This window comes from Dromaius novaehollandiae, chromosome 3 (assembly GCF_036370855.1).
Source record: "Dromaius novaehollandiae isolate bDroNov1 chromosome 3, bDroNov1.hap1, whole genome shotgun sequence".
NCBI classification, from domain to species: Eukaryota; Metazoa; Chordata; class Aves; order Casuariiformes; family Dromaiidae; genus Dromaius; species Dromaius novaehollandiae.
This window is the reverse complement of record NC_088100.1, coordinates 62272580-62290305: the sequence shown is the minus strand read 5'-3', so window position 1 is coordinate 62290305 and position 17726 is coordinate 62272580. Positions and strand designations below refer to the sequence as shown.

Genomic DNA, 17726 nt, shown 5'->3' with positions numbered 1-17726 from the left:
GCATAAACTACCCCCTTTCCTTCTTCTTTTTAATGTAAGTCTTCAAAATAACCAAGGGGACTTCCCAAAGGAGTAACTTGAGAAACCAAAAGAGTGTTAGCACTTTAACTAGACATACAATTGATTTATTTGAAATATTTTCATAATACCTTATTTGGTGCTATGTGCTAAAAACTGGAATTGTTTCATGATATGTAGAAGTAGAAAACTGCTTTTTAAATCACAAGTTCAAATTAGGAAAGGCTAAAAAATTGGGTCAACTTCTATCTTTTTATGGGTTTTTAAAATGAGGACTATCAAAATCATGGTATAGGTATTACTAACTGAAATGGTTGACTGTTACAAGTAGGTCCTAGTGTCAGTACTATGCAGAGTAGCATAACTATGGTTATGAAGGACAGGCTTTGCTTAGTACACGTTATGAAGCACTCTGCTTATAATTTGTTAAGGTGATAGATGCAAGTACTGACTCAGAGGAGCTTGCTGGTTATTGTTAGTGCCACAGCAGAAGTTATCAAATAACTTTAAGCTACACTCAATATTTTGACACTGCAAAATGTAAGGTTCTGGGAGGGCTGGTGGTATCCTGACTTGCAGAGTGTACATAGACCTCAGCTCAGCAGGCACTTTGTAGTTGTAAGTATCAGTAAGTGTCTGAACTGACTCTCCAGGAAGAAATTCTTACTGCATTGCATGAAACTCTTCTCACCAATTCTCGATAGGGTGCCATTTACTCTTTAGAAAAATGTACATATGCAAAGAGCTGAACTGTCTCATGTGGACTTTGCAATTTATAATCTGAACATCCTCTTGTTACTTGTCGTGTTTGGCTACCCAACTGTGTAGCTGGAAAGTTGAGAAGCTCTTGTATATTGTACAATCTGTATGTTTCAAAGAATGCTGTCTGTAAAGTGCAATGTAACCAGTTTAAAGATACTTAAAATCAGTAGCTGCAGAAATTCTCAGGAAGGAATAAAAGAAGTAACTTTGCTCTGTCAACACTTGTATCAAATATTCTGAGTATATCTCTTGATTATAATGCTTTTGCTGAAAGCAACATTACAGGCAGCTGTCTGGTTACAGGCAGCTGTCTGGTGAATACTAATGTGAGGGGAGAAAAAACCGTGAAGGACTGTTTTATTTAGTTCTGTAGTCTCTTTACATGAGATAATTGATCTCTTGCTGTCTGTCCTTCTATTCTGATATTTAACTTTTAACATTAAATATCATATTTAACTAAAAAATATTTTTGGCCACTACTAGCAGTCTAGTTATCATGCTACCAACATGTTTAGAAATAGTCATAATTTTTAAAAGAAAAAATTATGTCAACAGTTCTTAGAATTCTTTGTTCTTAAACTCACTTCTTTTAGGAGATTTTATGTACATTTTATGCTTATGATTCTATTTCCCACTAAATTCATAGAATTTCCTTAATTATTCCATATGTTGAGGCATAGAGATATTCACTCAGTATAAAGTTTGCATGGGTTTGGTCTTACAATGCAAAGTCAGTGCAGTATTGCCTTGAGTTTTCAGAAGGATCAAGGGTTGTTATGCTAGCCTCTGTCCAGATAAGTAGGATTTAGGCTAGCTGACTTCAGACTTTAGTCTGTGACACAAAATAACTTGAATCTGCATGTCATACAGGCAAAGATGGGAAAAGGAAAAAAAATACTGCAGATGATTGTGCAGCAAGTCAGCTGAAGGTGGCAAATACACTCCCAGTCTCCTCATCTGTAATCCAGAGTGTTTATTATTAGGGGATGCTTCAGAGCTCGAGGGCTTCAAACAGGATTTGGGACCCTGGTGCATCAGCCCTTTCAAAATCGCTTAGGCTTTGTCTTCACTGTAGAAGCAACTCATTAATCCAGCACAGATGTAACCTGCAGGGCAGCACACGTCAGCCCGACCTCTGTAGTTACATGCTTGATGGAGCGCTGGTGGGATATTTCCTGGATTTACCAGTGCAAAACCTTGGCTTCCCTACTAGAGATCATGAACATTGAAAGAATTGATTTTTCTTTCACATGCAACTGCTGTCTCTGACAGTGATACAAGAATGGTCCTGTTATAAATCACTGAGGGTATTGCTGCACAGTATTAATGCAGGCATTTCTGAAGGTGCAAGAAAATAATATTTGGCAGCAAGAATTGTTATTAGTAAAAAAAAAAAAAAAAGTGTTTGTAGGACTTCAGTTTGCAGACTGTGGAACGATTGATATCGCACTTGGCTGATCATTTGGCCTTTTCATTGCTTTTCTTTCTGTTTAAACATTAAAATATTCTTTCTCCCTCTCACTTAAAATTGAGTTTAGCAGTGTCTTTTAACCAGAAGCTGATAGCCTAGGAGAAGAGGACATTTTCTGGAAAGCATAGTGTTTGGGTCAAACAGTAGAAGTGCAAGGGACTGGCGAGGTTAAAATGTTGAAGCTGTGAGGGTGATAATGCAGGAGATGAGAAAGGATGAAGTAGACTAAGCACAGCCTGGATGAAACTGTGGAATAGTGTTGGATACATGTATGCTTGATTAGTCAGCATTCTCACTGCAGAATAGATTTATTGCTGATTTGAATTTGCATATGTATCCTAACCTATGCCTTGCTAATTTGGATGTACACTGCCTTTGAGCTTGGGTTGGGGTTTGTTCTGTGTTCATGGAAAGGAAGCTAGGATGTCTGTAATAGTTACACGCTGTATAATTCCTTTTAGAGCAAGTATATTTGTGAATATATTTTTCTATCAGATTTTGGCCTTTTTAGATAAGATCTGGTAATTCTGGGTGCAAAAATACCCTAAAAACTGCATTTGTATACCTAAGTTGTAGAAAAATGAATTCATGTTGAGAAGCAGCATCTGACACAAGATAAAATGGGTATTCATAGAATTCTGAAGAAACTGGATAACTAGTAAAACTGAAGTTGATACAAATGTTTGCCATATAGAGGGAACAGCATGTCTCATTCATTATCTTATGATAAAATATCATTGTTTTTCCCAGCAGTTCAAGATAAGATAGGTTAGGTATTGGTGGGGTAGGCAATATATGGTACGGAAATACCATATAATGTTGTTTTAGGCATAATTCATCAGAGAGTTTGGCACTCGCAGAATAAATGTACAGCTTTTTCTGGAATGACAGACAAATGAAAATGATCTTTTCTTTGCTTACAGTGGGGAAAATATTCATGTAAGAAGTCTAGCACAGGAAGCTGTTTCTGTGATGTAGCTGCTGTAGAGTAATTGCAGGTCTTATGCTGTGTGTATTAAGAATCTTAACAGCAAATGTTATCTTACTGTTGGAAATTCAAAAAGGACTTTGTATTTAATAGGAATTTAAAGGAATTTGTATTTAATACTTTTAAGAAAGCGTTCTCTTAAATGCTGTCTTTAAAGTAAACTGTTTTAGCAGAGGATAAGTATTAGTTCTGTTTAATCTTTTCCTGTGTATTCCTCTTTAAGATGATGAAGGTCTTTGTAAGTCAGTGACCAAGACATAACTCTCTTTTCTTGGGGGGTTTAGGTGTCCTGAATCAGTGGAGATTGCCTGACTTGTTCCCATCTTGGATGATATCGACACCTAATCTACTCAGCCATGTCGTACAGTGCGGGTTTTGGGGATCCTAATCAGCTAGCCCAGCGCATAACTTCTAACATCCAGAAGATCACCCAATGCTGTAAGTTGCATTTTTCCATGTTTATATAAAACTCCAGTGGTGGTGTCCCACATTCTTGGTTAGTTTCTCAGATTCATTCACGGGAATTCACTCTTTGACCTCACCTGCTTGTGTGGTGAGTTTGTGGCTCCTCACACAGCCGATCCAGTCCTTCACATGCACAGTTAAGTGCATGTGAAGTGTACTATCACTCTGTATTCACTTTGTGAATAAACAATTAGTAAGATGGCTGCTGGGAATAAGCCAGTTTTGTCCTGGCCAGTTACGGGGCTCCTTAAGATGGTAGGTTAGGGTGCTTAGTAAGGATTGCATCAGACACTTGCTGGCACTTAGTGTTGCATGCCAGGGCCAGAAGGCACAGCCTTGCAGCTTGTCCTTGGAAGTGCATACTAGATATGTAAATAAGATTGCGCAAGGCTTAATATACCTGTGCTTAGATTCATCCCACCTAATTCTTTAGCTACTCAGCTATGATACTTATATTAGAGGTAAGTTGGAACAGATGGGGTTCTTCGTCCTCTTCTCCCATTCATGGAGGGAACTGTAGAAAGCAAGTCAGCCCATCTCTTCACTGAGTATGAAAAAACTCTATAGTGACTATATTCCTGAGTTAAAAGTGCCCTATTTGAATGTTTACATTTTAGTGGAATGGATCCAAACCTTATTTTAGTTCTGAGTATAACTACGTTTTTGCATTTGGACAAAATGCACCAAAAAGGCATGGGATGCATTATGGCTATTTTTTCATCTTAACCGGTATGTGTTTTTTGTTTGTTTCAAAAAAAGTGACTTGACTTCACATATTACACAAAGAATACTGTTCATCCAAAGGCACGGCTAGCCACCAACAGCATATTATTAGGATTTGGCATACATGTTTTTAATGTGGTGAAGGACTTTGTGCATATGCAGAAATGGATGTTTTGTTAATACTACTTCAGATGAACTCTAATCAGTCAAATGTGTCAGTTTTCATAAGAACTGTGATCTTCATTTTTACTACACCAGCTTTAGGATTTGATACTTGTAACAGATTCATGGTGCAGGTGTCATGGCACAGGGGTTTTTTGGTGTTTATTTTTTTCCTATTTTTTCCAGCTACATTTTGTATTTTCTTTCTGAAAGGATTTCTGTAAATCTCAACAGACAGGAAGGAAGATTTCAGTTTTGCTTTATCGAAAAGCTTCTTTGCATCAGGCTTGTATTTCCTCAACCTAAAATTAGCAAAATGGCTCTGTAAATGCACTTCATTTCCTAAAATCTGCTCAGTGAATTCTGTAGTCTTTAACTTACAGTTTCATGGCTTCTGACTTGGTGTTCCAAAGACATCTGCCGATCCATGATAGACATTGAAGCTGCATGGTTATCCAAGATGTAAAAAAAAAAAACAAAAAAAAAAAACAAAAAAAAAACCCAAAAACAAACAAACAAAAAACCAGTCCCAGCTGTTAAGTGAAAATGTTAGTGAAAATGCTGGTTGAAATTGGAGCTTTGTGATTATTGTCAGTGAGCACAATTGTTTTGTGTTGGTTTCAGTGAGTTCGTAGTCCCTCCTTCCTGTTTCTTCCATCTCCTCTCTTGGTTCTCCTCCCCCTGCTTATGCCAATAAGGCATACTAAAAGGCAGCTGCTCAGGCCTAGGTAAAAGGAGACATGCCACAGGGGTTACCTCCAATCCTGTCCTCCTTTCCTTTTTGAAACTTAGATGGATGGGTCTGAGCACCAGACAGCAGTTTCTGCCTTTCTGAGGCCCAAGTCCAAATTTCTCCTAGCAGCACCTGGCTTCAAAATCAGGAGTTTTTGCGTCAAAAACCCTAGCCAAGCTCTTTCCTGGGAATGGTGGATATGCAACTGGATTCCATCCCTCACTAGATCTCACTGAATTGTAAGCAATCAGCTACTCCTGTAGTCTCCACCCCGTTCTCCTTGGATGGTTTTATGAGGATCTGGATCCTGTGGGTATGTTGAGCAAGTTTCCTGGATAGGGCTCTCTAAGGGCTTAAACATGTTTCTAGCTCTTTTATTGCCCTGCACAGGACTTGACCAACTTTCTGCTGGAAGGTTGTGAGGCATGGGAACTTTCAGGTCAAGTGCAGAGAAATAAGGATCCTGAGCTAAAATCCGTGTTTTTCATTCAAAGTAATTGACTTGATTTTTTGCTTTTGTCCAGAAATGCTTAGCATTTGTGAGACATGTCAACTCATTTGAACTCTTTATTGTGATCCCTGAACCTGGAGTTGTGGAGATATTGTGGTTTTCGGAATAAGATGAATAGAGTGGAAGGGAGAAAGACAGATGATGTAGTGTCAGATTACTGATACACTTAAAGAGGTCAATTCTTTATTAGCTATTTTAATAAACCATACATATATAAGAGAAAATGCATGTATTAAATACCTTGCATTTCGTAATGCATCTGTCTGATGCTACCGTCATATTAACACTTGTCACCTCTCTTGCAAGGTTAAGCCAAGAGAGCACCCTATATGCATTTGGGATCCAGAAATCTAGACCACTCTGGAAAAAAGGTTCCTTCAGCTGTTCTTTAAAATTAGGGATCCTTGCTCAGTTTTAACACTTCTACAGAAATAAGTGGTTATAGCATCATTTAGCAACTTCTGGGCAGTGGAGTCTATTTTTCTTGGGCTGAAGAGATTGAAATTCAGGTTTTGCTGATCAGCAAAGTCTGTGACCTGAGGGTTCTCCTGAGAGTTTTGGGAACTAATCTAGGTGGAGCATTTCTCTATGCTTTTTCTTAAACCCATACCACTGAACATGTGGGACTGCAGAAATCAGTGCACTTACTGACACCCCATGCAGAAGGATACCCAAAGTCCTCAGGCAGGAGAGGGAAAGCTAGGCTCTGGGGTCTACTCTTAAAGATTTTAATAAGTTCATGTGACTCTTATTGAATAAAAGCATATAAAATCTGGGGAGCATGAATCACATGTTCTTGAATGAGATGTAGTGTTGTGTACTGAACCTCAGTGATGTCAGCATACATGAGGCATGCTGCGAGCCTGCCTGCTAGCAATCTCTCTGGTTTGGTTTTGGGTCTGTGTTAAGTTTGATGAGAAGCAGATCTGCAAACAGCTAGGGAAATTTCAAATTTAAATAATAAAGAAGTGTATAATAAGCTTTGGCACCTCTTAGGGCTTAGGCAGTTGCTATATTTCTTTGTCCTAGAATGCAATTTATGATCAAGATTTCAAAGTCATTGTCTGCAATTGGGTCCTAAATGACTATAATTCTAATTCCAGGTCTATCTTCTATCAGATTTCAAAATCTAGATTACTTACTTTGACATTTGAAATACAAACTTAAAGATGGTTGAGGTTTGTCCCTAATTTTCCAGATATAAAGAGTGGGAATATGAAGAATTAAATATAGAGTAATATAGAATGTAGAGCTCCTGCCAGTCTGGACTTTGCAGGTAGAGAACCTATTATCAAAGTGTTTTAATCAGTGTTTACTAAAGGAGCAGTAGTTTCAAAACTCCGTTGTGTTCATAGGTGACACTCTCACTTATGTGGTAGTATAATGATAGATGATAGAACTTAAGAAAAATCTCAGTCTCTTCCTTCTTCCTTCAGGATGTAATACTTTCAAATATTTTCTGTAGTCACTTGTTTGCTGCAACTAGATAGACAGAGAAAGAGAATAACCAAATTATAATACACAGAAACAAGATGAGCTACAGAAAAGTGTTTGTTTATGACAAATCAACCCCTGATTGCTTAAAAGTCTGTATTTTTACCAGGCTTATTCGTTTACTATGCTAGAGATATGCCTAGTAGTATGAGAACATCATTGAGTCCATATTGCAATTTTTCTGTTGTTGAAGAGCATGTAGTGAATTCTACAGGAAGAAATCTGACCTTTTAGCAAATGGGAAGATGTAAATAAAGTAAATAAAAACTCTAATTTAAAAATATGTTCCTTTCAGACTTCTTGCAAATGTGAAGATGAGGGGGAGCAGTTCTCTTTGAAGTCTGATGGTTTTCTCCATTTAAAAAAAAAATCTCCAGCAAAAAGAGGGAAATCATTTTGTTTAAAAATATGCTCCCAGTAGGAGCATAATGATGGTTGCATTCATTTACAGGAACAATCCCACAGTCATAGGAGTAGGAATGATGTGGTTGGAGGAATTAGGGCCTCATCTACTAAGCTGAAAAGATTTGACTGTTGTAGCTGTGATGGGAATTCTGCAAGGCGAGGTAACCAGCAGGTTTTTTTCTTTTTCCCCTCAATGCTTCTTCTCAAGTCTCTCTCCTTCAAGTCAATATTCCATGGGTAGGTCATTGAGGAAGCAAACCTTCATGCCTTTGTTTTGCTCTGTTCCTCTTTTTTTTTTTTTTTTTTTGGTAGCTACTAAACATAACTTTGTACAACCCCCAAAGAGGAGCATGAGTAATACAGACTACATAGGTAACTATTGTGACTCCACTGGCATCTCAAGCCTGAGTTTGGGAGCTGTTGATTTAGGAACAGTACAGTAATGTGCTGCATTTTACTTAGGAACACAGAACAAAGCCTGATGTTGATAAAGTACACCCAGTGTTTGATGTGTTTTAGAGAATTTCTGATTTACAAACTGTAATCAAATAGTTACACAACCCACGCTAACTCAAGTGAGGCATTCATGTTGTATTCTCCTCTCCTTCTTCCCGCTCCCGACTGTGGCAGAATTTTGTCCGATGGCAATTGCAAAGTCAGTAAGAACGTTATAATATACCCTTGCTCAGGACTGACAAAGGCAATGATATGGTATTTTGACTTTTCCGTGCACACTGAAAATCAGCTTAACTGGAGAAGCAGATACAGTGTATGCTGCAAGATGATTAAAAAAAATATTCAGATAGCCATAATACGCACACAGCTAAAGAGAGGGCTGTCTCGCTTTGAGATTCTTTCTCATGAGAACCCTTTTGCTTTGTGCTGGCTCTTTGTTTTCTGCTTAAGGTGGCACGAGCATCGGTTCGCATAGCACATTCCCAGGTCAACTTCAGCCAGCAGAGATGGTTTCTGTAATTTATCTATCATGTGATACATCTCCTGTGACTTTGTTTGTCTGATTTCTGTTATATACTAAGTGTTCTGTAAGCCAATATTTTCAATGAATGTTGTTAAAATGTTAAAATTTACATCCATCATATGACTTTTCCTTTCACTTTATGTAACTGTTGAAAATCCTGAACACATTAAGCCCTGAAAAATGTCAGAGTTCTGATATATGCCCTTTACCAGCTGAAAGATTCATGAGAAACTGTTTCTGCCATCATGTTTGTCACTAACAGATTCACTTGATTCTTCTTTAGCTAAAAAGGATATAGATGGGCAAGTGAAAAGTAGATGAAATCACTGAGGTGTTGAAATCAGAGCCCGTATGAAAACAAAATTCTGTTTTGTCTATATGTAAAGTGTGGTTTTGTACAGGTGCAATTTTAAAGCAAATAGACTTTAAAAATAGAGCTTGTTTTAAGACTTTTATAATGATTTTGTCAGAAATTTCCAATTAGCTACAGCTAAGTTCCAGTTAATTTAGTGGGAACATACTATTTTCAACAAATCTTGTTTTCTTGTTGTTGCTGTTATTGTCAAGAAGGCTCCTCAGATCTAGGATGGATTTTCATGCTTTAATGATTTCAGTCAAACCTAGAATAATCTGCTTGCTTAGGTGGTTTAAGTGCTTACTATGGTTCTCTGCGTTTCAAGTTGTAGATGTTAACCCAAGGTTGAGGAATCAAACTTTAATCTGTTATATCCATGTTGTAACCTAAATGCAGAGGATAAGAGAATGAGGAGTTCATATGTGTTTCAGGTCATTCTAGATGTCTGTTTTCTGCAATGAGATGAAGATGTGAAACCTCACAGTTCTTTAAGAGAGAAACTATTTCTGAAAATTTTAAGTATGAATTATTTGCATGCTGTTCTTAAAGGCTTTGTTCTATATAAAGTAGCATACATATTTGAAGTAGCATACATATCAGATCTGTTTATGAATTTCCAGAATTTTCTGTTTTATCTTGTTCATTAAAAATATTTTGGTTCTATTGGAAAATGATCTATGAAACTGCCTTATGTGAATGAAATTGCATGACAGTGAGTGTCAGGGATTTATTTATGCTAGTGGTAAAATAGTAAAAACTGGGTATTCCGTACACACCAAAGAGATTTGTGATAATAAGTGCAGGAAAGGCAGAATTTTCCTTGTGCTGTACCGTTTTGGTCTACCTTCGTTGACTGGTCTCAGGGAGGTGGGAAGAAAGATCTTCGTAAATTGAGCAATTTTCTTCAGAAACCCTTTAAATAATAATTGTAGAACTACTGTGCAATCTGCAAGGTGAACAGTGAAGACATCCAGAATTTTGTTTGAGCAACTGTTGCTTTTGCTGATTGAGCAATGGATGGACTCATCTAAACAAGATAACTTTTGCAAAACAGCTTGCGTTTCTAGCAGAGGGGAAACAACATTGTCAGTGTTCTGCATAGGTCCTCCTGTTCTTTCCTATCTCTAGAGAATTAAATCCCAGAGCCTCACTGAGAGACTTAAAATATCTCCCCGTTCAATTCAGTTGGATATTCCTCCTTGTGGGCAGAAGGGAGGAGAATGCATGGTGGCTGGATTATCCAGACAGCCCTCTTCTATCAAGTCTCCTATAAAGCTGATGTGCAGTCGGCTGCCCCTCTCTTAAGGGCTCAGAATAAACCCAGGTCAGTGGTTAATTGCAAGTGACCCCCTGAGTGACAGCTCCTTACTTGTGAACACCAATCTGGGATGTCTTGCGTATCTTTCCTTCCAGGTCAGTCTCTGAATGGGCTTCCTGTGTTAATGATCCGACCCCTCAAAAACAAACTTTCTTCCTTTAAATCAGCTGGTTTTATGTTGCTTGTGCAGCTATTGCTTTACTACAGAATCTTGCATCCTATACATAATTTAACAATCTATTATTTGGTATTCTTGAGAGAAGTATTCAAACTCTGGGCTTTGGGGGAGTTTCCAAGGACAATTTAGGGTATGGACATAGAGTCTAAAGTGGTTATGACTGATTTAATGACTGATTACAGCTCAGCTGAGGGGAACTAATTGATCACATGATCAGTTATTGTGCACTTAAACAATGTGCATTTAGTATGCTCTTTGCCTGCATTAGAAGAAAAGGCGTTACCTCAAAGCCTCTTCGTAGTTTCATTGTAAGACCATTGTAAATGGTAGTACACTAGCGTGAAATTATTACAGTTGAATTGAAAAACTGAAGGCAAATTCTGAATTTCAGACATTGTTACTTATGTTTCTGCTCACTTGGGAGCATGATTCTGTTTAGAAATGCTAGGTCTAATAAAATCCAGCAGAAGAGGGTATGAGACCTAAAGACGCTTTCCTACTCTTTCCAGTCCTATTCAGTCTTTTGTCCTTAGAGCTCTGACAACAAACTTCATCCCCATCTTTGTTTTCTTTCCTCCTTCTCTGCTGAGCTGTCACTCTTGCTTAGAGCAGGGATAACAAGGTGTATGACACAGTGGAGTTGTTTTTGATTTAAACTCTTAATGAGTGTGAACTGCACTGATAGCTTTAAATGTGTTCTTATGCTCCTACAGAAAACTCCAGTCTACTGAATTTATTGCAACTACTTTAGTTTGCTGTAGATAACATCTCTGAAAAACAGTTGATCCAGGAACGTCTTCTACAGCACCTGTCTTTAGTCAAGTACTTTCAATCAAAATATAGAAAGAAAACACACTGAATTGGATCCAAATAAATTGAGGAAGTCTGTCACCTACAGGCAAAAGCTAAACAATTTGAACTGGTACAATTTTTATAAATCATTCTGTCTATTCCAAAAACCTGTTTTGAAGTGACTCTCAAAGTTTATTAGATTCCACATAACTTCATCTGTAGCTGGATGTGCTATTTGTTGACTTACTTGTTCAACTGGAAACAAGCATGTGATTTCTTCATAGTTACCCAACCAGAGGCTGTGTGTGTATGGCCTTTGGCAAAGCGTTTCTGAAAGGTAAGGGAGCAGATGTTGTACACACTGCTTATTTGCTATAGGAAGCCATAGCTAAGCCTGAGTCTTGCGTGGAAAAGGCCCTTTCCTTCTGGTGCGTACAAGAGAAGACTTTGCTGATTCTGTTTAGTCTGCTTAGGCTCAAGAGCCAGAAAAAGGACTGAAAATCAACAGCTTTAGATCTCCATTGTTAGTTTCAGTCCTGCTGAATTTAGATCCAAGGACCTTATGCCGTGACCAAAATCCTATCCATTTCTTTTCAGCTGAAAGACTGGTTAGTGGTGTGGCAGGGGGGACCCTCACCATTACAGTTAGTACTCAGGAGGGGCTACAGCAGCTAGTTGCATGTTGCCCATACTAGCAGCCTCTGGTGGCTTGGTGCCTCTGCTTCCTGTGACAGGTCCCAACCGCTGCTGTACTGTCATAGCGCCTTTCCTATGCTTGCTCTGCCTGCTCGTCTGGTTTTGTCCTCTTTGCAGTATGATGTCCCGGTGTTTGTTGCTTCTCGTGCTGCCGGTGTTTTTTCCGTGCACGCCCAGTGGGTGCTGCATTTCCTGTGGAAGCACTAGATGGTAATTGTATGAAATTGGGCAGCATACTCGTTCTGGCTTGGACTGTAGCACTGAAGGAAATTGCTGCTGTGCAGCTATAATGCAATCACGCATGAGTAAGAAGTGAGGTTCCGGGCTGCAGCAAAGCAATAGGCAGCACCTGCGAAAAATCTTTCCATTTCATGCTTGTATGTTGTGGCCTTTTAACCTCACCTTCCAGCTATAAAGCTACAACAAGTTTAAGATGGTCATGGCCAATTGAGGATTTAAAGTTTGTTTTTTCAGACTTGAAGCAGAAAGGAGATTGAGATGAGAAGATAAGCTACCTATAAGATTGCAGGTAACTTAAGAAAGCCTGTTTTGTAGCTGGACGTATTGGCAAGGGTCCCAAATTAAGAACAGCCTCAGTTTTCCTTGTCTTATGCTAGGGATGAATATGGTGCTTGGTTATCCCCCAGTCCTGCCAAAGAAGGTGGATGGCTTCAAGTCCTCTCTTCATTTCCCTCCTCTTGGTTCTTCGTCTTTCAAAAATTAGGATTTGATTCAAGTGTTTGGGTATTCTTCTTTTCTTATGTTACTCCTAGGGTGTTACAGCCTGCTCAGCGATTACTAATTCTTCATTAGGGAGAACTTTGTTTGCTACTCTATTCTTAGAGGTGGGGAGTTGTTTATATTTTGGGTTTCGTTTTATTATTATTTTTTTTAAGTGTGAAACTTGCTATGCAGTCTTAAATATTTTCATGTTCAAGAAGCACTACAATCAGTTATATCCACGCAGGTCTAATTGTGGTAATGGAACAGTTTTTGCAGAGACAGCTGAAAAACAAGTGAAGACAAGGAGAAAGGAGATACAACTTTCCTCTTCCGCAGCCAGCTAAAAGGCAGCTGTTAAACAAGGACAGTGTGTGATACAATATGTGAAATTTGTTTTTATCTATGGAGTAAGTAGTATGCGTTACAGATTTGACAGGAACATGTTTCTCAAATACTTCTACCTTTTAGAAAAATGTAATATTTTCATTGTTAAGTCTCACTGCCACTGTGACTTCTGTAGAGAAAATGAGACCTTTTGTATGAGGCTGTAATAGCATTTTTTCTGGGTCCTGTTGTGTTCTCTTTAACTAGAGGAAGAGCTTCCACTGCTGATAAATAGAATCATTGTTTGGCCTAGTAAAAGTAAACATGAGCTGACTCTTAAATAATTTTCTCAGCAGGAATTCAGGTTACATCTTAATTGTTTCTCTGGCTCATCATTAACCGTGTCTGACCTGTTCCTGAGCATGTGACTGGCCCAAGAGAGTAGCTGAGTAGTTTTGCTCAGCTAATAATTATGTATTATGAGATTTAGATCAGGAATACTGTGAAGAGAAATGAAAAATCTTCTTACTAGTATGGTATTGCTTCTTCCTAATACAAGACTCACTTTCAGGTGGAAAGAGCGAGATCCTTTTCATCTGTGTGTGAGATGGCAGTTGCTTGGAGAAAAGGCATTTTCACAGCATGGCACCTTGCGCCCTGCATCTTCCACGGACAGAGTTTGGCAGAGGGACTTTGCTTCTGAGGTAGCATGCTGACACCTCAAGGATCTGCTTCCTCAGGGCTGCTCATTCACCTTCCTTACATGCAAGCATATACCTTGATCTTCAGTGCAGACTGAAGACAACTTTGGATGACTTTTGTGGAGAACATCTGTGTTCACGCGGTGTGTGTACTTCCACAGCTCCTGGGCAAGGCCCAGCAGCTAGGTCTATATACCCAGGCAACCTGAGATCCTCTTAAAGTGCCAGGCTTTGCAATGAAATGGATTAAAATCATTCACAAGTTTCACACCAGCTCTGTTGTGGGGTTGGAAATGTCCAGAAGGACAGAGAGGCCTTTGGGGAGTAGTATTACTTATGTGTCCCAGAGCTCCTTGTCTCTGGCCCAAGACATGGGAAGCGAGAAGAATCAGGAAGTGGGGAAAGGAAAACCACACGGGTGAGGTAACCTTAGGAACCAGGTAAAACTATGCACTGACCTTTGGTCTCTGATTGTTACTGGTGTATTTATGGTGTGGAGCTATGGCTTGGTGATTCAGGCCTGTTCCGCCAGCTCTCTGGGACCCTTAAGTCTTCCTGATAAGTTGAAAGGCACCTAGATAGCAGCCAGATGCCTCCATGAGCCAGCCTGCACTCACGGCCTGGAGACAAAAGTCTGTTTACCCCAGGGAGGCAGCAGCATTATAAATCCCATGATCAACAGAGAAGCTGGGGACTCTGGGGCCTTGATCTTGTGAAAAGTAATCCCAGCTTTCCAGCAGCTTTGCACTCTGCAGCTCCAAGACCCGCTTGCTTCCCAAACAGGGTAGTGGGTGGTGGAAGGAGCCCGTGGAAGCTCCTTGTGCTGTAAGAGAACGAAGGACAGACTTCTTTAACTTGCAGACTTGTGTATGGACTGTAAATCAGTTCAGGAAGTGCAACTTCTTTAGTTCCTGTATTATACTGGTCCTGCTGACTTGATTGCTTCTTGTACAAAATACCAGGCTTCTGGCTTTTCCATGACGACAGCATCAGGAGTGCCACCGAAGCCTGTAGCCCAAGATCGAGTTTTACCACTCTGCCTTTTTCCGTTTGTTTGCTTGAATAAGTTATGTTTCAGCTTACAGTGCAGTATATTTCATATGAATTAACAAATGAAAGAAGTGTTCTCTTTTGTAAATAATATCCTTAATATGAGAAGCCAAGGTGGGAAATGCTAAATTAAAGAGAGCCAGAAAAATTGCTGTCTGTTCAGTCCTTCATTCTTTCTTTTTCCTGAGTTTACTAAGCCTTTTAGCACTTTCCTATTTTGATGCTTACTTACAGGCTTCTTGGTAAAATGTGTTTTACTTCATGTTGAGTTCTTGAGTCACGAGGCTTGAACCAGGATGAACTTCCCTTCCTAGAATTGTATAGCTGACCAGTTATGCTGTGCTGTCTTTTAATTTCCTTTCGATTGCCTACTTGTGTTCTGTTTTAAAAGTAGGATATATATTTAATTAACTTGGAATGAAAATGTTTTAAATATAGGCTTTGTTTCAGGGAATTTTTCAAAAAATAGCCTTTATTTAAAACCCAGACCTTGCCTTTTCACTTTTTCATTTACAGTTAAATATCTCTAGGTGGCAGTAAGACACTGGTGATTTTTCTATCTGTGAAATGCATGTTAACAGAGTGCTTGAAGCTTTTTATTCTGTAAAATACATACCGAGGCATTTCAACTTTGGAGAGGAATGACTGAGCACCCTCTCAACTGATTTAAAGAGCCAAGGTGTCTTTGAACAGATAAAACTTCAGAATGATTTGCTTTGAGTTTTGTAGGTATTAAAGTTAATGAATCAAGACTGTTGAACTCTAAAGACAACATAGACAAGTTGCTTTGTTGCTTTTTTTTTTTTTTTTTTTGCTTTAAAACAATGCATTATGCTGGGCAGAAGAAGACATAGTTAACCAAAATAGTTATTTACCAGTAAGTGTGATCACTAGTGCATGCTTCAGAGCGCAAGCCTCAATTAACAAGTATTCAGGTTTATGAAGCTCAGTGCCTGTCTCCTGGGGCCCAGCAGGTACTAAACCCTTGAGCTACAGAAACCCTGAAGCTTGCTGGCTGATGGTGACTGTAGAAAGCATTCAAGAATTTTCACTTGTGTTTTTATGTGTTTTTCAGCTTAATTAAATTGCAAGATGTGTGAAATTCACCTTGTACCGGTGTTTCACTAAGTAATTTTTGTAGTAACTTAGGTCCACTTAATTCTCCAAAGACTTTCGTCTTGAAGTATTTGATTTTGACTTCATGCAAAACTTAAGCGCTAACTTTCCACTTTTCTTTTTATTATTATTAGTATCTTCATTATCCTGGTTGTGTATGGAGGGAATTGGTTGTAGCAATAGTCAGTATCACAATGTTACATAAAGCAGTCTAGAAAATCCAATATAATATAGTTCACTGGAGACTTCTTATGAAACAAACATTAGAAATTTATAACTAAAATGTTCTAAGGAATTCCAGTTCTATCAAAGTGCTTAACAAAAGTCACAGATAAGTTTCTTATTGTAACTGAAGTTCATTCTGTTACAAACCTCTTTCATGGTGTATGGAAAAATGCTCTTTTTTCTGGTTTTCATCATTACTGAGAGATGCCTTTTACCACAAATTTAACTGTTTTCAGAGAAAAAAAGTGTGCTAGTAAAGCAAGGGTCCTGTCTATTATTATATTGACATGTGTGATAGTGACTGGGTGGTACACCAGTCTGCCTGGAGAGAGCCACCGAAATGTATGGAAGACAAGTCTACTCTTCACTGAGGTTGAGCAAAATTAAACTATTTTACATATTTATTCTTCCTTGTTGCCAAGATAGAGCACACTGAGAACATTAGTTTTGCGGTGTGATGAACTGCATGTCCTGAAATGTCTGTCTGTTGTTCGCCTTGCTTTCCCATATAACAGTAAATAACTAAGCTGGAAGTAAGGCTCAGGTGAAGTGTCACTTTTTGCAGTTCAAAACTAATTTATTTTATAAAATACACTTAAAAATCACCAATGTTTTGTGTCCAGCAGTTAAAAATACGTATATGTATTTAGAACAAGTGTCTCAAACTTTAAATTTAAACTTAGATACTAGGATTTCTATTCTTTCATGTACTTTAAGACCATGAATACTTTGTTGCTCTCTCTTCATTAATGCACTGATTCTGAAATATTTCTATATGATAATATCATAGCCGTCTTGCATATGTCTTTCCAAAATGGCATGTATAAGAATGATTAAACCAGATTAAGAATCGTGCTGTTTATTTTAAAAAAAAATTAAAAGGAGTATTTTATGCTTATTAGAGTAATACTACCACTTAGGCAGAAATAGGCAATTTAAAGACTAGGAAATTGAATACATTCACACCCTTTTAAAGAAGTCCTGGGCTTTGTCTTTGACTTGGCAAAAACTGATTATTGGTTGGTTTGGGACTTTTTTTTAGTGGAGTCTTTGCAGTAGGTCAAACAAGTCATGCATATCACTTTCTGTCAACTTGTATGGCTTTAGATTTGTCTAGCAAAAATGCATGAAACTAAGAGAAAAATGTCTGTGCCCCATTAATATTTCTCTTCCTCTTTGCAAACAGCTGCAGAAATACAAAGAATACTACATCAACTTGGAACACCACATGACACGCCTGAATTGAGGCAACAGCTGTGAGTACTTCACATGAAAACCTTTAATTTCATTGCATTGTAAACAATCTCCTGGCAGGTGATAGGGTGGTTTTTGTGTTAGGCAGAATGCTTGATCTTGTTGAAGAAGGCAAGTATAGAGAAATATTTGAAAATTAAATGTTGAGATGTCCTTTTGAAAATTAATCTTGGGTAGTCTTTGTGAGTAGAGTCAGCTGGTGTGCCCAGCTACATTGCCTGCGATATCAGTACTTCTACAGAACATATGCTATATGTCAAGAAGGGGAAGGTGACAGGATCAG

The 17726-nt window shown here is 38.4% G+C and overlaps 1 protein-coding gene across 4 annotated transcripts in view; it reads left to right on the top strand.

Annotated features, from left to right (window-relative positions):
- Positions 1-17726, top strand: part of STX7 (syntaxin 7) — a 51116-nt gene that overhangs the window by 4935 nt on the left and 28455 nt on the right. For all 4 annotated transcript variants that reach the window (XM_064508992.1, XM_064508991.1, XM_064508989.1 and 1 more), the window contains exons 2-3: positions 3524-3677; positions 17376-17445. In XM_064508992.1, the coding sequence (XP_064365062.1) occupies positions 3596-3677; positions 17376-17445 (152 nt within the window). In that variant the 5' untranslated portion in view covers positions 3524-3595. The remainder of the gene's footprint in view (positions 1-3523; positions 3678-17375; positions 17446-17726) is intronic.